This window comes from Prionailurus bengalensis, chromosome B3 (assembly GCF_016509475.1).
Source record: "Prionailurus bengalensis isolate Pbe53 chromosome B3, Fcat_Pben_1.1_paternal_pri, whole genome shotgun sequence".
Lineage (NCBI taxonomy): Eukaryota > Metazoa > Chordata > Mammalia > Carnivora > Felidae > Prionailurus > Prionailurus bengalensis.
In genome coordinates this window covers 63,378,317-63,402,500 of record NC_057355.1, presented here as the reverse complement: position 1 = coordinate 63,402,500, position 24,184 = coordinate 63,378,317, and the positions used below count along the sequence as shown (strand labels likewise).

Sequence of the window (24,184 nt, the reverse complement as noted above, 5' to 3'; positions counted from 1 at the left end):
ACGATCAAAATAATGTCCATATTCTTGAGCCCCAAGAGTTTCTTCTTGTCCCTCTGGAATCCCTCCCTCTGGCATATCCCTATCCTCCCTATCCCAGCCAGTCACTTATCTTCTATTACTAAGTTTGTATTTAGAATTTTATATAAATGGAACATAGTGTATGTATGTCTGGCATTATTCACTCAGCACAATTACTTTGAGATTCTTTTATTTTATTACTACATGGATAGTGTATTCCTTTTTATTGCTGGAGAGTATCCCATTATATTGATAGATCTCAATTTATTTTTACCTCAATTTTTCCATCACCTGTATCTTGATAAGCATTTTGGATTGTTTCCAGTTTGGGAACGAAGGTATCATGGACATTCACATACATGTGCCTTCGCTTCTCTGGGTTAAAAACCTTAGAGTGGAATAGCTGTGTCATATGGTAGGTATATATTTAAGTTTTTAACTAAAACTGCATGCTGGGACCTAAATGTAAAACCTAACACTATAGAACTTTTGGAAGAAAATATAGGGAAAAATCTTTGTGATCTTGAGTTAGGCAAAAATTTCTTGGATATCACAATAAAACATGATTCATAGAAGAAGAAAACTGATAAACTTGCACTTCCTCAAAAGTAAGGACTACATGGGGGAGGGAGGTGGAAGGCAAAAAAATAAATAAAAGAACTAAATTTGGGGCACCTGGGTGGCTCAGTCGGTTAAGCGTCCGACTTCAGCTCAGGTCACGATCTCATGGTCCGTGAGTTCGAGCCCGAGTCGGGCTCTGGGCTGATGGCTCAGAGCCTGGAGCCTGCTTCCGATTCTGTGTCTCCCTCTCTCCCTGCCCCTCCCCATTCATGCTCTGTCTCTCTCTGTCTCAAAAATAAATAAAAACGTTAAAAAAAAAAGAACTAAATTTTTTGTAAAACACTGTTAAGAGAATGAAAAGAGAAACCATAGACTGGGAGAAAAGCTTTGTAAATCATACATCTGAGAAAGGACTTACTTTGAGAATATATAAGGGATTCTCAAAACAAAATGATAAGAAAACAAGTAACTCAAGTTTTGAAATGAGCAGAAGAGGAACACCTGGCTGACTCAGTCAAGTTAAGCATCTAACTCTTGATCTCAGCTCGGGTCTTGATCTCAAAGTCTTGAGCTCAAGCCCCATATTGGGTTCCCTGCTGGGCATGGAGTCTACTTAAAATAAGTAAATTTAAGCAGATAAATAAATAAATAAATAAATAAATAAATAAATAAATAAATAAAGTGGGCAGAAGATTTGAACGGACCAAAAATATAAATGCTAAATGAGCACAAGAACAATAAATAAATAAATAAATAAATAAAGTGGGCAGAAGATTTGAACGGACCAAAAATATAAATGCTAAATGAGCACAAGAACAAATGCTCAACATCATTAGTCATTAGGAAAATGTAAATTAAGACCCAGTGAATTATTACTACACACCTATTACAAGGTTTAAAATATAAAAGACTGACAATACCGATTACTAGCAAGGATGTAAAATACCTAGAACTCTCCTAAACTGGTGGGAATTTAAAATGGTACAACCACTTTGGAAAACAGTTTGTCAGTTTCTTTTATTGTGAAATTTCAACTTTGAAATATCTTCAAACTTACATAAAAGTTACAAGAATCGTCCAAAGAACTTTCATATATCCTTTTACTAAATTCCCCAATAGTCCATATTCTGCATGTGACTTATCATCACCTCTCCCTCTATTTTCTGAATCGTTTGAGAGCTAACTGCATATTCCTATAACCCATTAAGGCTGCAGTGGAAATTTCCTAGTAACAAGAGCGTTTTTCTAAGTGACCAGAGTACAACTAATGTCAGGAAATGAACACTAACATACTCCTGCCATCTAATCTACACACACCATTCCCCCTCAAATTTTGCTGATTGCTTTGATTATGTCGTTTATAGGTCCATCATCCAGTACAGATTCTAATTTTAGACAAATAGAGAATTTTGAACATAGATGGGTATTAAATGATGTTAAACAGGGGCGCCTGGGTGGCGCAGTCGGTTAAGCGTCCGACTTCAGCCAGGTCACGATCTCACGGTCCGGGAGTTCGAGCTCCGCGTCGGGCTCTGGGCTGAGGGCTCAGAGCCTGGAGCCTGTTTCCGATTCTGTGTCTCCCTCTCTCTCTGCCCCTCCCCCGTTCATGCTCTGTCTCTCTCTGTCCCAAAAATAAATAAACGTTGAAAAAAAAAATTAAAAAAAAATGATGTTAAACAATTGTTACATTTTTAATCTGTAAGGATGACATTATGTTTGTAAAAAGTCTTTGCATATTAGAGATACATACCTAAGTATTTATTTTAAAAAATGATGTTTGAGATTTTCTTTGAGATTCAATCCTCAGGGAGGTGGAATGGAAGGTGACAAATGAAATAAGACTGGCAAGACATCTATCATTGTTGGAGCTGGGTGATGAGTACAGGAGGGTTTATTATAATATTTCTTCTACTTTGATATATGTTTCAAATTTTCCATAATTTGAGAGTTTTTAAATGAAACACCAATGGAGAAATTGAAGGATTGTAAAGATTGTAGTGGTATCATATTTGTGATTTAGAAACATTACTCTGGATACAATAGGAAAAAATGTCAAGTGGGGCAAGAATGAAAAACAGTGACTGTTTTTTGAGCTGTTGAAGTCATCCAAGGAAGAGGTGATAGTGGCTTGAACTAAGTTAGTGGTAATGGGAGGGAATGAAGTGGACAGACTGCAGAAATGGACTACCTGGATGTGAAAGTTGAAAGAAAAGGAATGAAGAATCCCTCTTTGTTGGCTTGGCCCAAAGTGGGCAGGGTGGCACCATTTACCTAGACAACACTGGGGCGGGGGGGGGGGGGGGGGGGGGGGGGGGGCGGGGAGGGGAATGAATCCCAAGGGAAGGAAGGAAAAGATGGTTTGAAGAAGCCAGGAAAAGATGGTTTGAAGAAGCCTTGGGTCGAAGGATTATATTTGTGTTATCACATTATCTGAGCCAGATAAGGGTGTTATCTGGGCCAGAATTGAGTGATAAATGACAGCAAGATACTTAAGCAATCATTATTTAGCAAACAGTACAGGGGTAGGAAAGGTAGATAAAGAAGTGTCCCTGAGACCTGAAATCTAACTTGAGGTAATATGATTATTTTTTTTATGTTTATTCATTTTTGAGAGAGAGAGAGAGAGAGAGAGAGAGAGAGAGAGAGAGAGAGAGAGAGAGAGAGAGGCAGAGAGAGAAGAAGATACAGAATCCCAAGCAGGCTCTGGGCTCTAAGCTATCAGCCCAGAGCCTGATAAGGGCTTGAATCCAGGAACCATGAGATCCTGACCTTAGCCAAAGTCCAGCGCTTAACCAGCTGAGCCACCCAGGTGCCCCAGTAATATGATTATTGTTTTTCATTTTTCATTTTTTTTTAAATTTTTTTTTTCAACGTTTATTTATTTTTGGGACAGAGAGAGACAGAGCATGAACGGGGGAGGGGCAGAGAGAGAAGGAGACACAGAATCGGAAACAGGCTCCAGGCTCCGAGCCATCAGCCCAGAGCCCGACACGGGGCTCGAAGTCACGGACGGCGAGATCGTGACCTGGCTGAAGTCGGACGCTTAACCGACTGCGCCACCCAGGCGCCCCTCATTTTAATTTTTTAAAAGATGTGTATTTATTTTTGAGAGAGACAAAGCACGAGTGGGGGAGGGGCCGAAAGGGCGGGGGTGGGGGAAGAGACACAGAATCCAAAGCAGGCTCCAGGCCTCCCAAGGGGGGGCAAGGAGCCCAAAGGGGGGTCTGGAACCTAGGAACCGTGAGACCATGACCTGAGTTGAAGTTGGAAGCGCAACCAACTGAGCCACTCAGGTGTCCCTAATATGATTATTCTTAATTGACGCGCTGCATTAGTAGGTAACTGAAAATGAAGTGCCATGACAACGTCTAGGTAGGTAGTTTATTTTATAAACTTGAAAAAATATGATTGGAGGCAGGATATAACAGAAAGACCTCCTAGGTTCACATTAAGTAAACTGGCCATCGGACATAATTCTCTTCAGGGGACCGTAGCTCATGAAGATGCCTGAGGGAAAGGAATTTTTCAATTGAAATTGCAAGGTGGTACCGGAGATTCTTAAAGATGGGAATGTAGGGACAGGACATGCAAGGGATGTTGAATCCATCGTTAAGGGGTTGACTCTGGGGGCACGAAGCTGGGGAGACGGGAAGTAGAGGTCACGATCTTTACTCCTAGTAGTCTCCTGGGAAGGTTCAAGGTTAGACCCTAAGTGCCTTGAAAATTCATCAAAGTCTGCCCTTTTGAGTTTCTTGTCACTACCTGTGCTAACGTAAAGAAGCCCGAGGCATTTCTGTTAAAGAGACTTATTTCGTGAAAATATTTGCCCTTATCATTTCATTCTCACTGATTTAACTTCTCACGTTCCTGCAGATTTCTTTGCTCTAGTTCTCCCGCAATATACTGGTGCAAAGCCGTATCCCGCCCATTGTTCCCTGGCTCCCTTGCTTGAGCTCCTCCCACTGCTGGAGGCATTTTGGGGAGCTTCGCTCCGCCCCAGGGCCTGTCCCCGGCGGGGCCCCGCCCCCGGCGCCTAACCCCTCCCACTGCCCCGCCCCCGGCGCCGAACCCCGCCCACGGCCAGTCTGGAGAGCCCAGCCCAGCTCCGGAGCCCGCCCCGGGCCCACCACCGCCACCGCACGGCTGCCGGGCCTGGGCCTCCGCGTCGCCATGGCTGGGGGCCGTGGGGGCCCCGGGCGCGGCCCGGACGAACCGCCGGAGAGCTACCCGCAGCGGCAGGAGCACGAGCTGCAGGCTCTGGAGGCCATCTACGGCGCCGACTTCCAGGACCTGCGGCCGGACGCGTGCAGATCGGTAGGAACGTGGCTGGCCCGGGCGGTGCTGGCGTGTTGCGGCCCAGCCTTTTCTCTGTGACTTCCCCTGGCTAGGCCAGGCCCGGACTTGCCGAGGCCGAGCCACAGGCCCTTTTTGGGATTCTTCAGTCGTTCAGTCTCTCCCGATTCCACCCACGCTTACTTTTGGTCCTTGCACCCGCAGCCGTTTGGCTGGTCTCCGGAACCCCCACCTGGGCCGAATTCTTTCACAGCCTTGGCTCCAGGTGGACTCCTCTCCCTTACCTGACACTGCTTCTCATTTCCACTGACACCCCGTAACATCTCTGCCTCCTTCCAGCCTTGCCCTTCCCCCCGCCCAAGCCCTTGAATTTGATACAACAGCGTATCATAGAGATGATTGCAACTTTGTTCTGAGAACGGTTTGGGCGACTTTCACAGACCTTACGGATCCCCCCAGTCAGAATTCTCTTTAAGTCTCACCTTCTCTTGTGTTCAAAACTATAAGTCGTGTTATACCCCACTGTACTCCCCAGGTGTCCTCTCTGTTTTCGGAGGTGGAGGAACTTCCTTGAAGGAACTTACCAGAGAGTATATAAAATATATTCATCTTGGCGGTAAGGAGAGTGCAAAGGAGTGCGCTGAGTTAGACCTTTTAAATGACATTTGGTTTAAAAGATTATTTCCCTTTGTGTCATGGAGTAAAGGCTTATTATACGCTGTTGACCCTGACGGTTTTTCCCCCAATTTTGGAGAATTATCTCTGAGTATTGTCATTTAACAAGTAGGACCTTCCTTCATCTGCCTGTAATTCCTGCATTTCACATCTGTCTTATGGACACATCCAGGATTTCCTCAACAAACAGGATCTTCTTTGTAGCTTTCAGAGCCAAACCTTCTCCCTCTCACTCCAAGGGCTTCTTCCTTCATTAAATATTTATTATTCCAGCCATCAGGGAAACAGCCCAGGGCAAAACAGATCAAACCTCCCGTCCTCAGAGAGCGGACTTTTCTTTTTTTCTTTTTTAAATGTTTATTTTTGGGAGAGAAAGAGAGAGTGCCTGGAGCACAGGTGTGAATGGGAGAGGGGTAGAGAGGGGGGGGACCGAGGATCCCAAGCAGGCTCTGCTGACATCTGCAAGCCTGGTGTAGGCTCAGACTCACGAACCCTGAGATCATGACCTGAGCCGAAATCAGATGCTTAACCAACTGAGCCACCCAGGCACCCCAGGGACCTTACTTTTCTAGTGCTTAAATTTCAAGAGTTTTTTTTAACCTGAAGTAGTAAAAAAGGTAAATATCCCCCTTATACTAAAATAAAAACATAACTTTCTGGCGATCTGGTAACTTCTCTTTCTGAACACTGAGAATCAGGACATAGGCCCACTAAACAGCCGAAATGGGAGTTACAAAGTGTACCCGCTGTACTCCAGGCAAAGCCTGTAAGACTTCCCTTCCAAGCTACTTTATTTACTTATACACGCTTAATTATCAAGTTCTAAGGCTGCAGAAAAATGAAAGGAAAAGGTGCTGCTGTATGTGGGGATGTCAGTAATCCCAGAATTTACAGTTGGTGGTCTTTGTAACAAGAAAGAAGATTAACAAAAGCAAACAAAAGCAATAAAAGGCTGGCAGAAGAATTCAGATAGCTGTCTGTGGCTCCTGGCCCAGGGTGAATAGCCTCTATACTTTCATAGGCCTTGCAGGCAAATAACTCATGGCCATTAACAAGAAGCAGAAGTGTAGTCATTCAACAAGTACTTATTATCACCTGCTGTTTGCCAGTCTTCAGGGAGAGGTTAAGCAGGTCCACAATCCTTTCTCTAAAACACTAGCGATCTGTTAGTTTTAAAAATTCAGAAGTGTTTGTGTTCACGTCCCTGTGTGCACATTCCATACCTTGGTGTGGGGGCTGGCGGGGGGCAGCGTCCAGAATTAAACACAATGAAATGTGAATGTTCAGCTATTCACACTGACTGGGATCAATAAAGGCTTTTAATAGCCCCGTCATGTCAGGCTGCCAATTTGCTGCCGATTTTGCTGCCAATAAATTCAGATCAGAAGTTATTGACCTGAATAAGTTTCAGGTTTCTTTAACTTTTTGGGGGGATGTGTTATTATGTAGATTGCAGTTTACGAGCATATGTATATCATTTATAAACATTTTGGGAGTGAACGCTAAAAATTATTTTATATACTAAAGATCAGATACTACTAGATTAAAATTTAATTTACTCTAGAGTTACATGTTTATTATTAATTATTTTGGTTTATTTTCCATGTCAGCAAAGGTCTGTTTATTTATAATCTGATGTCTGTCCATTGCAAAGTTTCCTCCCAAAAGCTTGCTTCTGTCCTTGGGCCTCCCAATAGTATACGAGAGTCCTTGTTTTCCTACTTTTTGCCAATATTGTGAACATCAGGCTTTTTCATCTTTGCCAGTAGGCGGATGAAACATTTTTTTTTCCTGCTGTATTGTCTATTTTATTTTATTTTACTTTAATTTTTTTAGTAGTCTCTGTGCCCGGTGTGAGGCTCGAACTCAGAACCCTGAGATCAAGAGTCACACGCTCACCTGACTGAGCGAGCCAAGCACCTCATGTATTTTTTTTTTTCTTATTCATTTGTCAGCTATTTTATGTTTAAAACATTTTTGAGGGAGGAGGCAGAGTGAGGGAAAGAGGATAAGAAGTGGGCTCCAAGAGAGAGAGAGAGAGAGAGCCTGATGGGGGGCTTGAACTCACTAACGGCTAGATCATGACCTGAGCTGAAATCGGACACTTAACTAATTGAGCCATCCAGGGACTCCTTCTTTTAATTTTTTCATGACTTTGTATTTATTTATTTATTTGTTTGTTTTTATTTATTTTTGAGAGGAGGGAGGCCAGAGAGAGGGAGAGAATCCCAAGCAGGCTGCCTTATCAGGCTTCTTTATTCGTTCATCAGTCTATGGACATTTGGGCTCTTTCTATTATCTGGCTATTGTCAGTAGTGCTGCTATAAACATTGAGTGCATGTGCCCCTTCAAATCAACCTATTTGTATCCTTTGGATATATACCTAGTGGTGCAATTGCTGGGTCATAGGGTGGTTCTATTTTTAATTTTTTGAGGAACCTCCACACTGTTTTCCAGAGCGGATGCACCAATTTGCATTCCCACCAGCAATGCAAGAGGGTTCCCCTTTCTCCAAATCCTCGCCAACATCTGTGGTTTCCGGAGCTGTTAATGTTAGCCATTCTGACAGGTGGGAGGTGGTATCTCATTGTGGTTTTGATTTGTATTTCCCTGACTGATGTTGAGCATCTTTTCATGTGTCTGTTAGCCATCTGGATGTCTTCCTTGGAAAAATGTCTGTTCATGTGTTTTGCTCATCTCTTCACTGGATTATGTGTTCTTTGGGTGTTGAGTTTGGTAAGTTCCTTGTTTAGATACCAGCCGTTTATCTGGTACGTCATATGCAAACATCTTCTCCCATGCCCTCCGTTGCCTTTTAGTTTTGTTGATTGTTGTTTACTTCACTGTGCAGAAGGTTTTTTTTTTTGTTTTTTTGTTTGTTTTTTTTTTTTAAATCTTAATGAGGAGAAAAGAGACACATTCTTAAACCAGTTTATTTTGTTGGCCCTGAGTGTTAGGAAGTGCCCAGAGAAAAGCACATCAGAATCAGCAGCAGGGGATGTGGGGGGGCATTGGCTGTGGGCTCCTCTGTAACAGTGGAGGAGAGCATCTGGCTTCATGATCCCAAGGAGAAGCACATAAAACTTCTATTTTATAGTTGCTTCCATTGCTACTTTTTATGCTTTTTTTGTTTTTTATGCTTTTTATGCTTTTCATTTCACTTGCATTTTAATCTTTGAAACAAATTGGTTTTTTTCTCATGTATATTTTATAGTTAATATATTTTGTATCTGATACTTTCTGCATTGTGTTTTCCTCTTCCTTAGTGTTCTCAAACTTTTTTGGTTATCCCTTATTTTATTTGCCCGCAGATATTCCAGGAATTTGTTATTTCCTTGTGTAGGTGAAGTCAGAGAACTTTACCAACACTGTTCTAATAACCATTTATCTCTCAAATGCACAAAGGATCCCCTCCCTACCCCCTCCCCAGCACATCCTGATTGTTACATCATTTTTAATGGAGCCCTGTTCAGCTCCAGGACTCCTTGAATGCTTTAATGTGAGCTAATGCTTGATATCCTAAACATAGCTTGTCTAAAAGCCTCTTCTCATGTTGAGAAGCCTCCCAGTTTGCTCAAGGAAAGCCTGGCAAATAGTCTGTTCTTATGTCTAAAGTCACTTTTCCTGGACTGTTCTTCCCACCCCCACCCCCACCCCCAATGTGCCTGTATTGGGTAGGATTCAGTTTGGCTACATGTTAAAGAAAACTTAACAAAATTCACTTTGCTGCAAGCAGAAGTCTGGGGTCTAGGACTTTTTCTAAATTGCTGTTCATGGTCCAAAATAGCTGCCTGAGCTCCAACCATCATATCTGCATTCCAGTCAGCAGGAAGGAGATAGGGATGAAGAAGTTGCCTGTGTTAGTTCTTTCATCTTATTAGCCAGAGATTAACCCAATGGCCACACTTAGCTGCAAAGGATTGCATCCAACTAAAAAATCAGGGGCTCTGTTGCCAAGAAATAGGGAGAGAATGGATATTGGGGGAACAATTAATAGTCTGCTGGGAAATACCCTGAAGTTTATGTCCTATGGAGAAGAATATCATTCTGATCCAGTTAAATTGTGAGCCAAAGATAAAGGCCTTGAAAGTAGCAGACACCTGGGGATGCCTGGGTAGCTCAGTCACTTGGGGAACTGGACTCTTGATTTTGGCTCAAGTCCTGTCTCACGGTTCATGAGTTCAAGCCCCATGTCAGGCTCTGCACTGACAGTGCAGAACCTACTTGGGATTCTCCATCTCTGTCTCTCTATCTGCCCTTTCCCCACTTGTGCTCTGTCTCTCTCAAAAAAAAAGAAAAAGGTAGCAGACACCTGATAGCTCAGTGCCCCGCTCTTGGAGCTAGTTTTACTGGGTACTCAGATCCAGACAAGCTGGTAGATTTTGTCCAGTAGTATGTCATTCCTCAGTGGCCTCGGTCTGTTCCTTCATCCAAGCCCCTGTCACTGGGCTCGTGCGCCTGGTAAAGCTCTGCAACCTCTACGCACCCAGGAGTCTCTTCACTTTGTTACAAAACTTCCTCTTCCTCAAAGTTTGTTTTTGGCATTACCTGGCTCACCGCCATTGTCACTGCCGTGCTTGGTGTCCTGTTGTGGAAATAACGGGAACACTACTAGACCTGCATGTGTACGGCTGGTCCAGCCCACGAGGGTCTGCAGGGTGCTTACAACTTCTTTAGGCCCCAGTGTTCTGTATATGCTGTTCCCCCTTGTGCTTCAGGTACTGCCCCAGAGGCCTCCTCCTCCCCTGAGGCTTGCCAGCAAGCTGTAACTGGATTCACTGTGCTTTATGAAGCATTCCCTTTAGTAAAGAATATCTTCAACCTGTGTAATCCCCCAATCGGCCTCGTTTTTCTGAAGGTTGCTTCCTGTTCCCGTGACTCTGGGCGCACAGTGAAGGGCTCTCTGTACCGTTTCCTGTAAGGCCTAGTTACACTGACATACACTTTTCACTTCCTTGATGAAGACAAAAGGGAATGTTAAACCAGATCTGCTATCTTACCTGTCCGGGGATACCTCACTTCATGGGGTACGTGTCTGTGTGTTGGAAGTTCATTTCCACCCTGGGCCCAGGAAAGACCTATCCTTTGGTTTACGTTTGTAGTTTCTACTTACGCAGCTTGCTGATAATTTTAGTTCTGCTTACGTTGACCTAATTCTTGCTCCTTGAAGCTATAGAGGGCTACTCTCGTTTTGTTGCTTCAAAAACAGAAGATCTGCTGTTAACTCCTGGGTGGTGTGCTTGCATTATAACATCTTGACTTGCCCATCGTACATTGGGCTTGTCAGGTAGGGAGTATTTTACTTTAAGAAAACCGTTTGTGTGGCATTTCCCGTCATTTTCTTACCTATTTCTTTGGCCTCTTGTAAGCTATTAGTCATACAGAGTTAGAGCAATATTCTCACTGGTTTGTTCTGAAATAAAATTTTCACTGGTCAACAGCCAAGTTAGAAAATGAAAGGCAGAATAATGTGTAAGTGAAGATTTATTTTTATTCTTAAAAAAAAAATTTTTTTTTGATGTTTGTTTATTTTTGAGAGAGAGAGAGACAGAGCACGAGCAGGGGAGAGGCAGAGAGGGAGACACAGAATCTGAAGCGGGTTCCAGCCTCTGCACTGACAGCAGAGAGCCTGACATGGGGCTCAAACTTAGGAACCGTGAGATCATGACCTGAGCCAAAGTTGCATGCTTAATCGACTGAGCCACCCAGGGGCCCCATATTCTTTTTTTTAAGTGAAGATTTATTAGTATAAGATAAATTGACCCCCCTCCTACTTTTGATACTAAAGCATTCTCTGTTTTCTGAAATGAATATATAATAGGGAGCAAAAATGTATTTTCTTTCTTTCTTTCTTTCTTTCTTTTTCTTTTTTTAGAGTAAGCTCTCTATGCCCAACATGGGGCTTGAACTCCCAATCCTGACATCAAGAGTCTCATGCTTCACTGACTGAGCCAGCCAGGCGCTCCCAAAAGAGTATTCTCTTGACAAAATGATAAGTTGGTGATCATAATGTCTTTCCAAACTTTGTGGCCTGCAAGCTGAGAAAGGCTGAAAAGGTTTGATCTGGTGGAGAAAGCACTGGTAAAATTTTGTTTGAGTCTAGCCTTTCTCTCAATTTTTACATCCCTACCATGCTGGATTCTTGTTAGAAAATTAATAACAGTAACAGCAAAGACTGGTTGGAAAGATTTACTTCAAAATAATCTCAGGTGGTGTTTGCGGGTAGGGGTAACATATAGATACACAAGGTTGGCCATCAGTAGGTAATTGTTGAAACTGTATGGTAGGCACATGGAGTTCATTGTATCGTTACCAGCTTGTTTGAAATTTTCCATAATAAAAAGTTTTTCCAAAAGTGAGTCTGTTGAAGAAGACTGGCTGGTCATGGCAATAATCTTTCCTTTTCTTCCTAGCAACTAAGTATCTTAGCTGCTCTTAGCAGCCACGTGCTTCCTATGCAAAGTTCTGTCTAATATATAGAGCAGGGAACGGCTGTCTGCTGTGGTTAGAGGGGAACTAGGAGGCCTGGAGCCCTGTTAGTTTAGTCTCACACTCAAACCTTTGAGGCTCCTCCGCGGAAACCCACCAGCCTCTCCCTGCTTGTTCTTCTCACGTTCCTCTGTCATTCTAAAGAAGGGCCCCTCCTCCTGTCTGTCTCTCTTGTGCCCAGGATCCATGGCTGTCTGCCCTCTGATAGGTCCTAATTGTGTCTCTTTCCAGTTCTTCTGTAGTATTCCTTCCCATCAGCATCCTCACACGCTCTAGTATCTCTCATCTTTAAAGACAGAGCAAGAAATACCTCCCTTGCTTTCACATCCTCCTCTGTCTGTGGCCCCATTCTCTGTGCACTTAAGGCCCAAACCTCCCTGAAGGGCTTGTCTAGACTCACTGAGTCTCACCTTCACCCCTCATCACACCAGGGTCTGCGTTCGGTGCCCGTGGAGCCTGCTCTTGGCAAGGTCACCTCCAGGCCCGTGTTACCCCAGCAGGGGATGGTCTGTGTCCTCATCCCGTTCCACCTCAGGAGCATCTGGGACAAGGCCTGTTCCTTCTGTTTCCCTCCCTGGAGACCCAGTCTTTTTGTCCACCTTATCTCACATACACCTTCTTTCTCCTCTGCTACCAACACAGGCTGAATTGTTACAGTAGCTTTTGACTCTTGCTCTTACTCTACCTTGTTCACTCTTTACTCAGCCACCAGAGTGATCTTTCAAAATATATGTTGGATCATATCATTCCCATCTTAAAACCCTGCCCGATATTTCACCTGGCTGACAAGGCCCTTTGTGCCCCAGCCGATCTTCATCACACCTGCTTACCTGGTTTCTGCATCCCTCCTCAGTTCCAGGCATGCTGGCCTCCCTTTGGTTTTTGGAATACACCAACCTCTTGCTCACTTTGAACCTCTTCACGTGCCTTTCCCTTGTCTGGAATGCTCCGTCTCTGGCTTGTCTCACCTTAGGTGTGGTGTCCTCAGATGGGTCTTCCTGATGACCACGTCCAAGTATGTTCCCTCACATCCACTGCCAGTCGTTCTCGAATTAGAGTGTAGGGAGACAAAGATTTTGCTTTTGTCTTCTTAGGGGTCTCTGGCTAGATATGAGAATTTAATTGATACGAGATGAGGCAGACCGACAGGAGAATAGCATACAGATTCTTTACACGTAGATAGGAAACCCCATAGGAAAATGAAGACCCAAAGAAGTGGCCAGACCTCAGTGTTTAGATGGTGGGTTGAACAAAGAGAGGGAATTGTGGAAAAGTAACTAACAAATGCGGGGAGGCTGAAGAAAGACAAGAGTCCTTTTACCAAGTTCTGTTTGTACAGAATTCTCTCGGCCTCGATATTCTGTCTCTGGTAGTGAGAAGATTTCCTTCTTAATATAGGAGGGCATCTTTCACATGAGAGTTTTATCGCCTGCTTTCAGGAAGAAAAGAGAAGGTTGGAGGGCCTTTCTTGCACCTTCTGTTTTTAAGAACCCTTAGCTCAAAATAATGCTTATGCCAACGTGGCGTATTTTGGGGTGCCCTATTCCATCACCGTTCAAGGGCATCACACCTTCTCTTCAACAGCACTTTCCGAACTTGAACCTGTGTATTTATTATTTGTGTTCCCAAGTTCCGTGACAGCTGGAACCACGTCTGTTTTCTCTCTTTGGTGTGCTACCAGTGCCTGACAGAGCGATGCCCAATAAGTGTGGGTGATGAGGCGTGATGGCTGAATGAGTAGATAAAAGACCTCCTGGCTCACGGGGTGTTTAACCCTTCCAGGACCACGCAGAGCCTTACCACAGCTTTTAGCAAGGATTAGGATAAAACCTCATGAAAACTGACCTTATGTATTTTATACGCATGGTTGATGAGAATTTTGTTTATTATGTAATTCGGGGTACCGTGTGTTGCAAACATCTGTTAGAATTTAGTGTTGCTAAATGCTTTCTTGCCCCTGAAAGATTTTTATGCCTTTCCTTTTCTGGGAAGTGTGAAAGAATGTCACATTTCCCTTTTTGCCCTGGCTACTTGTGTGTTTCAAGACAAAGTCAAGGCTCAGCCCCAGCAACTCGGATCGGCACTAGCAAGGGAGCAGCTAATGAGAAAGACACAGGTTTGGAGTCAAGGTTGGATCTGAAATCTGGCCTTGTCGCCGTGTACCTGTGGGCAAGAAACGGAAACTTTCTGAGCCCGAGCTGCTTGCTCTGTAGAACGGAGATGGGGCCTACCTGGCAGAGTTGGTGAAGTGCCTGGACCAGGAGAGTACACGTTTCTTCCCTCAGCGTCCCTTCTCTCAGGGATGAAATTATAGATAATTATAGATATTATAGATAATATAGATATTATAGATAATATCAGCTGCCTCAGACCTTTTTTGGAAAAAAACACATTTAATAAGTTAAAGAACAATAAATACAATAGTTATTTGGCGAAAAGCAGTTGGATGAAAGCATGTCCAAGTTAGAATCCCCATCAGATTTCCATGATAAGGTTTTCACTTGTTATTATCTCATTACTCAGATTCCAATTGAAACTCTTCCTGCTCAAGAGGTCCTTCCTTGGCACACCTGTCTGACTCTATCATTTTGCCTTCTTTCTTTCTTTCTTTCTTTCTTTCTTTCTTTCTTTCTTTCTTTCTTTCTTTCTTTCTTTTTTTTTTTTTTTTGTTGATTTATTTTTGAGAGAGAGAGCAGGAGAGGGACAGAGTGAGTGGGGGTGCGGGGCGGGGGGGGGGCGGTAGGGGGGGGGCGGTAGGGGTGGGGACAGAAGATCTGAAGCAGGCTCTGTGCTGACAGCAGAGAGCCCAATGCGAGGCTGGAACTCAGGAACGGTGAGGTCCTGACCTGAGCCAAAGCTGGATACTTGACGGGCTGAGCCACCCAGGTGCCCCTGCCTTGTTTTCTTTACAGCACTCATCACTACTGAGAATACTCATTTGCCTTCTTTTTTTTTTTTAATTTTTTTTTTCAACGTTTATTTTATTTTTGGGACAGAGAGAGACAGAGCATGAACGGGGGAGGGGCAGAGAGAGAGGGAGACACAGAATCGGAAACAGGCTCCAGGCTCTGAGCCATCAGCCCGGAGCCCGACGCGGGGCTCGAACTCACGGACCGCGAGATCGTGACCTGGCTGAAGTTGGACGCTTAACCGACTGCGCCACCCAGGCGCCCCTCATTTGCCTTCTTATCTGTATTGGCCAGTTAGGCTCATGTCTGTCTGAATTTACCCCTGTACTCCTAGCCTGTAGATCAGTACCCATGCATAATCATGGGATCAGCGCTCAGTAACATCTATTGAATGAATGGAAGCTTACGTGGAATGTTTGGCTCACTCCTTAGATAACTTTGAAAGGGAAAATGCAGTCTCTCTGGCACGGGTTTTGTTTTTAAACCACACTTTAGGAAAAGATGACCGAACACCTATATAAAAGTACAACGACATGTACTATTTGAAAAGTTGAACATTAGAGCTAGATAGTCATTATCTTAATTGCTCATGGTTGGCTCTCTGGGGCAGGAAAAAAAAAATTTTTTTTTTTCTTTTTCTCTTTTAGGTCAATGAGCCTCCTGAAATCAATTTAGTTCTGTACCCTCAGGGCCTAACTGGTGAAGAAGTATACGTGAAAGTGGATTTGAGGGTCAAATGCCCACCAACCTATCCAGATGTGTGAGTACATTTATGAATACCTTTTGATGTGACATCACTTCTCTGTTTTGACGTCATGGAACCAGATTGACATTAATGGTATTTCCTTCTTCCTGCCTCCATTCCACTTAAAATTTCATTCCCTGTCACCTGTATTTCATCAAAACTACATCAGCAGTAAACATTTTTATGAAACCTGTCTCATGTTAAGTCTGCTTACAGTGGTAGAACAGTCACTCCAGATACTAATATTTGCTCCGTGACCAATTGTTTGCTTTTTCTGATGTGTTAATTTTCTTCTTTCTTTTTTTCTTCTTTTCTGATGTGTTAATTTTTGTTTAATTCTTCCTAAATTGGAAAGAGGAACAATCTAGAAGAAAGGGATGGGGCACCCGGGTGGCTCAGTTGGTTAGGCGTCCAACTCTTGATTTTGGCTCAGGTTGTGATCTCACAGTTGTGAGATCGAGCCCCGTGTTGGGCTCCGCGCTGAGCATGGAGCCTGCTTGGGATTCTCTCTCTCCATCTCCCTCTGCCCCTCCCCTGCTTGCATGTGTGTGTGCGTGCGTGCACACATTCTCTCTCTCCCAAAAAATAAAAATAAATTAAAAAAAGAAAAAGATAAACGTGTGAGAACCAGTAGAACCCTTGTATACTTAGTTTTAAAATGTGGTTGGTGTTAAAACTTAGAGTAGCAATAGCTTTCTGGGCCTAATGGAAGTTTTATTCCCTAGAGGAAAAAGGAGTTTTGAGTCCCTCTGTTACTAGGGGCACTGCTGATGAGTCTCCACCATGCAGGGCTTGCTGTATCCCTGGCCCTACCCAGTGATGCTAGAAGTGCTCTTCAATCTGTGAGACAACCACAAGACCCCACCATTTTCAAACTCCCCCTGAAAGCGTACTGCCTCTGGGTGAGAACCACTGGTAGAGCAAGAGCGTTGGCAGTCAGTGGTCAAGTATTGCATGTGAGCAACTGGGGTAGGGGCCGAGGGAGGGAGAGAGAATCCCAAGCCGCCTCCATGCTATCAGCACAGAGCCCAATGCAGGACTCGATCCCACGACCCTCAGATTGTGACCTGAGCGGAAATCAAGAGTCGGATGCTCAACTGGCTGAGCCACCCAGGCACCCCACATATTGCCTTTTTGAAGTATATGTATATTTCGTGTAATCTTTCCTGGGACATTACACACGGAGAGGCAGATTGGCTTGGATGATATTTGTGGTTTGAGCTTCTTGTGCAGGAAGCAGTGGAGAAAAGTGACAAATAAAAGGATGCAATGCCTCACAGAGTGGATGGTAAATTTATGGAAATTTGTTATCCAGAAAATTCAGAGAGGTCAAGATGAGCTGCTTGAATCTAGTAACCCTCTTTTGCCTCTCACACTGTGCCTAGAGTAGGTATAGTAGGTATTTAGAAAGTTAATTAATGAATTAGTAAAAGGGTAATTATATTTATGAAAGAAAAACAAGGCAGTGTCTCTCTAGGTTTTATTTTGCCTGACACCAAATAGGTGGTGTCTTTTCTGACAGCTGGGTTCGGTTTTGATATGAACTAGCCATGTTTTGTGGTTGTCGTTGTTTGAGACAGAGACGGAGGGTGCAAGTGAGTGGGGGTGGGGGAGCAGAGAGAGGGAGAGAAAGAGAGAGAATCCCACAAGGGGCAGAGGGAGAGAAGCAGGGCTCACCCGATGTGGGGCTTGCACTCACCAGAAGTGGAGCTCGCTCTCCCCTGAACTGGGGGGCACGAAGTCACCCAAAGCTGGGCTCGTGGTCCGTGAGATCATGACCTGAGCTGAAGTCACATGCTTAACCAGCTGAGCCACCCAGGTGCCCCACAAAATAGCTGTGGTTATTGCAGACCTCACGAGTTAAGGGCTCAGTTCCACAAAACTTCAAACCCCAGTTGCACGTACCGCATTTCCAGTCAACCAGCTGTAAATATGGCCTTCAACCCTGTCCTTAGGTTTGGAAATTTGTTAGAACAGCTTGTAGAACTCAGGAAGGCTTTGCTTTCAACTAATTACCAGCTTACTATAAAGGACATAATACAGGATGAGCCGAATGAAATAGGTATGTAGGCAAGGAATGTAGTTTGTCAGCCTTTGGACATTGACAGGTATTCCCTGGGGACACAGTCACCCCTGATTGAGAACCACTACACTAGGGGACCATTCTGGCAAATCTTGATGCGTCTAATTGATAAAAATATTTTGGGATGATTTATTGATTGATTTTGTTTTGAGAGAGAGAGAGTGTTCCTGTGTGCCAGCAAGGGAAGGGTAGAGAGAGAGAATCTCAAGTAGGTTCCATGCCCAGCATGGAGTCCCACTGGGGGGGGGGGCTTGATCTCATGACTGTGAGATTATGACCTGAGCCAAAATCAATAGTCAGACACTCAGGGTGCCTGGGTGGCTCCAGTCAGTTGAGTGTCTGACTTTGGCTCAGGTCATGAACTCATGGTTTGTGAGTTTGAGCCCCGTGTAGGGCTCACTGTGCTGTCAGTGCAGTGCCTGCTTTAGATCCTCTGTCCCCATTTCTCTCTGCTCTACCCCCCTCCCCCACCCCTGTCTCTGCCCCTTCCCTGCTTGTGCTCTCTCTCTCTCTCTCAAAACATTGAAAAAAAAAAACAAAAAACAAAAAACCATTGGAGTCACCCAGGTGCCCTGGGATGATTTCTAAAAAAGAAAAAAAAAACCACGGAAATGATTATAAAAGAGCCATAAAGTAGACATTATAATCTCAGCTATTTAAAATTATAAATTATGTGCCAAGGACATAGAAAGCTGAAAAAAAATTGGGGGGCGGATTTTTAAAGTTTAATTAATATAGATGGGTTTTATCATCATTCTATTAACATTTATTGCTATATAATGACTGCTGAATTAAAAAAGTTATGTAAGGCTTGACTTGGGGGAGCATTCTTATTGTTGGAGATGATATGGTACAGGAAAACTTTGTTTTGCTGCAAGATAGTCTTGGATGCAGATAGTCTTTGATGTGAGAGAGTTGTGGGTTAGATGGACCATACTCAGGACTGTATGTATGGCCTTTCTTGTTCTCATATGTATGAACTCCTTTCTCTCAGGTTTCCATCTATCCAAGGAGATAATGATGTAGCAACCTACAACACCAGGGCAGTGAGAGAACGCAGAGGTAGTAAAATAGTAAAGGCTTTGCTAAACTAAAATCCCATCAGTTACTCAGAAATAATTGGTCGGAAGTAGAGTCAGCTTCTCTTCAGCGAAATCAAATAAAGTCGGTTTGATGTCAGTGAACTGTTATTGGATATCTATCGATGGGGAATTAAGGGGAAGCTGAGGAGTGGCGGCTGCGTACCTCGCACAGAAAAGTGTTGAGTCTCGCTTGTGCTCTGCAGGGAGACGAGCATGCTGGGCATCCTTGCAGAGCACACACAGGTAGATTCAGATGTGAGTGGGTGAGTGAGCATTTCCATATTGTTGGTAATCACAAGGAGTGACACAACATGCATGTAGTGGGGATGCTGGATGGATCGCTGAGTCCTCATCTGCTTTTTGGGTTTTTTTTTTTAAAGATTTTATTTTTACATAATCTCTACACCCAAAGTGGGGCTCGAACTTACAACCTCGACGTCAAGAGTCACGTGCTCCACTGACTGAGCCAGCCAGGTGCCCCAACCGAGGCTTCATCTTGCCTGGTTGTGCTTGGCCTATTTTATGCTGGAGCACAGGAATGAGCCCAGAGCACTTGGACTCTTGCGGGTGAACTGTGAGAGCTGGGTAATTGTTGGGGGCAAGTCAGAATGGAGCCCAGTAAGTCTGGTCCCCGCGGGCTTCTCCCCCAGGGGCCACAGGTGACCCCATGTCAAGCAATGTGTCAGCAGAGTTGCTGGGATGCCGTTGAAATCCTTTGAGATGAAGAGAAATGCTGCTGGTGGTACAGAAGCCTGTAGGAAATCCCTGGGCCTCAAGGTTGCACTTAGCAAATATTAACGCAAAGAGGCCATACTTTTTTGGCGTAACCCCTTTTTGTCTTTTTCTTTTCCAGAGTCCCCGAAATAGAGTTAAAGAATGCCAAAGGTCTGTCAAATGAGAGTGTTCATTTATTAAAATCCCACCTAGAGAAAGTGGCCAAAAAACATTGTGGAGAGGTAAGATATGTTTAACTGGAGTTGTAAGAGGACAGTAGAAATCTCATCCCGTTCACTAGTGTTCACCTTCCTGCCTTTTCTTTGGCTTAGAGGCTGTTGCATTGCACCTCAAACCCAATTTTGATAAGAATGTTTTTGTTGCTAGGTACAAAGAGGAACATTGTTATGTGTATTTTTTTTAATTTATGGTTTTGATTAATGATAATTCATAGAGTGTGTATCAATGGTATATTGATGCTTCAGAATTCTGAAAAGAGTCCATGTGACCCTGGCCCTACTGTGTGCACGCTTTGGACCTGGCATCATAACTTGATACTGACTTGAACCTTTACACTGGAAAATGTTTGCAGACAATTTCTTTTTTTTTTCTTTCTTCTTTTGTGTATATTTTGGGGAGAGTGCAAGCAGGGTAGGGGCAGAGAGAGGGGGACACAGAATTCGGAGCAGGCTCTGCACGGACAGGCTGATAGTAGCCAGCCGATGCGGGGCTCCGACTCACAAATCATGAGATCGTGACCTGAGCTGCAGTCGGACACTCAACCGATTGAGCCACTCAGATGCCCCCAGACAAGTAATTTCTGACCAAACCTTGCCACCTGCCCGTGTTTCATATCAGAAGAGCTTATTGTTTTCCTTCTCGGTGATTAGCGACATACTCTACTCCTTCAACGTCCCTTTTGTATCTTAGCATTTCCATTTAGTTACTAATTCTCTTTTAATCCTCCGCACATGAAGATATGCATGAGCTTCCCCTTGGGTGGTAGATCTCGCTGGAGGGCTAGACTAGGTGACTTACTCTGGGTTTCTTAGCCCAGACCAGTTCCCTTCAAGTATCATCTGTCTTTTCCTCGCTTTTGTGTAAAATCACTCATATTCACATGAGCCTAGGCAGCTCATGCTTAAGTATCCCATCCTGTAAAAACTGAGAAGAGTTAAGGAAGGGCTTACCCCAGGCCTCTGTGTCTCTTTTGGACTTGTGGTAAAGTGACTGGACTGTTTTCCAGTTACGTTCTGTAACACAGCAAGTCACAGCATGACCCGCTCACCCCTCTCCCCCCGCCTGGTACTGTTTCCAAGATGTTTAGTGATTGTTGAGCTACAGAGGTGATTGTAGAACAGCCTGGATAAAAAGCTAGTCCCTAGGAATTATTCCAAAATTTTCTCTAAATAGTCTGATGTCTAACTGAAAAATAACGCGGAATTATATTGAAAATTCGACTATAGAATCCTCTGGCTTCTTGGATCCGTAATGTGTGATATTTTTTTGAAAATATCTTTGCTTTATTTTTTACAAGACAGTATTATTAATTGTATTCACTGAGCTGTACACTGGATCCCCAGAACTTATTCATTGTATAACCAGAAGTTTGTACCCTTTGACCAACATCGCTTCCCTTCTCCCACCCCCAGTCTCTGTTTTTAGGAGTTGGGCTTTTTTGGATTCCACATATAAATGAGATCATCCAGTATTTGTCTTTCTCAGTCTGACTTATTTTACTTAGCATAATGCCCTCAAGGTCCATCCCTGTTGTTGCCAACAGCAGGATGTCCTTTCTCGTGGCCACAAAGTGTTTCTGTGTGTGTATATGTGTACCACATCCTTATTCATCCATTGACAGACACGGAGGTTGTTCTCATGACTCGGCTTTTGCGAATAATGCAGCAATAACATGGAGTGCAGATATCTCTTCAAGATCCTATTTTCATTTCCTTTGGTACCCAGAAGTGGGGTCGTTGGATCATATGGTAGTCTGTTTTTATTTTTTGAGAAAACGATCTCACTGTTTTCCACAGCGGCTGAACCAGTCTCATTCCCATCAACAGTGCCCAAGGATTCCCTTTGCTCCACATCACTTGTTATCTCTGATCTTTTTGATGACAGCCATTCTAACAGGTGTGAGGCGATAGCACATTGTCCTTTTGACTTGCATTTCCCTGATGATGAGTGATGTTGAGCACCTTTTCATGTACCTGTTGGCCTTCTGGATGTCTTCTTTGGAAAAATGTCTATTTAGATCCTCTGCCCATTTTCTAACTGGATTATTTGGGATTTTGTTGCTGTTGTATGAGTTGCTTATATATTTTGACTATTCGCTCTATCAGATAGGTGATGTACAAATATTTCCTCTCATTCCATAAGTTGCCTTTTCATTTTGTTGATGGTTTCCTTTGCTGTGCAAAAGTTTTAGAATTTGATATAGTCCCACTTGTTTATTTTTGCTTCTGATGCCCTTTCTTGGGCTTTCTCTTAAATTACAGTTTTTACTTTGAGATAATTATAGATTCACATGGAGTTTTAAGAAATAATACTAAGATCTCATGTACCCTTTACTCAGTTTCAGGGATGTTATGTAAGTGGAATCATACAGTATGTATTCTTCGATACTGACTTTCCTTTTTTTTTTTTTTTTTTTTTAAAGTTTATTTATTTTTGAGAGAGAGACTGGGAGTTGGGAGGAGCAGAGAGAGAGGCAATTCCAAGCAGTCTCCCATGATGTCAGCGCAGAGCCCGAACCGGGCCTCAGTCCCATAAACCATAAGATCGTGACCTGAGCTGAAACCAAGAGTGGTTGCTTAATCCACTGAACCACCCAGGTGCCCCTTGGCTTTCTTTTCCCTGAGCATAATTCTCTAGCATATCCAGATTGTTGCATGTATCAGTAGTTATTATTTCTTATTACTAAGTAGTATTCCATGGTATAGATATACCACTGTTGATTTAGCCATCCACCAGGTGAAAGACATTTGAGTTGTTTCTAGTTTTTGGCTATTAAAAAATGAAGCTGTTGAGTGATTCATATATAGGATTTTTTTTAACGTTTATTTTTGAGAGAGAGAGAGAGCGTGTGCACAAGCAGGGGAGGGGTGGAGAGAGGGAGACACAGAATCCAAAGTAGGCTCCAGACTTCCAGCTATCAGCACAGCACGGGGCTTGAACCCACAAACTGTGAGATCATGACCTGAGCCGAAGTCAGATGCTTAACCGACTGAGCCACCCAGACGCCCCTATAGGGTTTTTTTTTAATGTTTACTTATTTATTTTTTTATTAAAAAAAATTTTTTTTGTTACGTTTCTTTATTTTTGAGAGGCAGAGAGAGACAGCATGAGTGGGGGAAGGGCAGAGAGAGAAGGAGACACAGAATCCAAAGCAGGCTCTAGGCTTTGAACTGTCAGCCCAGAGCCCGACACGGGGCTCGAACCCATAAACTGTGAGATCATGATCTGAGCCGAAGTCGGACGCTCAACCGACTGAGCCACCCAGGCGCCCCTTATGTTTATTTATTTTTGGGAGATAGCACACATGAGCTGGAGAGGCACAGAGAGAGGAGGACAGAGGATCCGAAGTGGGCTCTGTGTTGACAGCAGACAGCCCAGTGGCGGGGGGGGGGGGGGCCCTGAACTCACAAACTGTGAGATCATGACCTGAGCCGAAGTTGGATGCTTACCCGACTGAGGTACCCAGATGCCCCTCATTAAAAAATTTATGTTTTTATGTAAATATAAATTTTCATTTCTCTAGAATAAATGCCCAGGAGTGCATTTGTGGGTATATGTTAGTGGCATGTTCAATTTTGTAAGCACCTGCCAAACTTTTCCAGATTGGCTCTAGCACTTTACATCCCACCACCAATGTGTGAGTGATCCCGTTTCTCCACATCCTTGCCAGCATTTGATGTTGTCGTTTAAAAAAAAAGTTTATGTATTTATTTTAAGAGAGAGAATGTTCTAATGCACACAAGCAGGGGAGAGGGAGAGAGAATTCCAAACAGGAATGAGCACAGAGCCCGACACAGGGCTCGTTCTCAGGAGCCATGAGATCATGAAGTGAGCTGAAATCAAGAGTCGGATGCTTAACTGACTGAGCCACTCAGGTGCTCCAGTGTTGTCATATTTTTTATTTCAGTTGTGTTGTAATAGATGTTGTGATCATTAATTTGGTCAACTTGGCTAGACTATGGTACCCAGATATTTGGACAAACGTTGTTCTAGGTGTTTCTTTGAAGGTATGTTTTTAGATGAGGTTAACATTTAAATTAGTAGAGTTTGAGTTAAGCAGATCACCCTCCATAATGTGTGGGCCTCATCCAGTCCCTTGAGGGCTTTGACAGAAAAAGACTGGCCTCCCTGGAAGCGGAGGGAGTTGCCAGAGGGCTGTCAGACCACAACTGCCACAGCAGCTCTTTGCTGGGTCTCCAGCCTGCTGGTCTACCCCACAGCTTTTCAACTTTCCAGCCTCTGTAATTGCATGAGTCAATTCCTTAAAATCAGTCCCTCTCTCTGTACATGCACACACACACACACACCCCTACCTTATCCTATTGGTTCTATTTCTCTGGAGCACCCTGGCTAATACAGATAGGTGTTGTGAGGT

The 24,184-nt window shown here is 43.7% G+C and overlaps 1 protein-coding gene across 1 annotated transcript in view; it reads left to right on the top strand.

Moving 5' to 3' along the window:
- The first annotated feature begins 4,677 nt into the window (after nt 1-4,677).
- Nucleotides 4,678-24,184, top strand: part of EIF2AK4 (eukaryotic translation initiation factor 2 alpha kinase 4) — a 98,965-nt gene continuing 79,458 nt past the window's right edge. The window contains 3 exon segments of the mRNA XM_043555682.1: nt 4,678-4,893; nt 15,593-15,705; nt 19,709-19,811. Coding sequence (XP_043411617.1) covers nt 4,750-4,893; nt 15,593-15,705; nt 19,709-19,811 — 360 coding nt within the window. The 5' untranslated portion in view covers nt 4,678-4,749.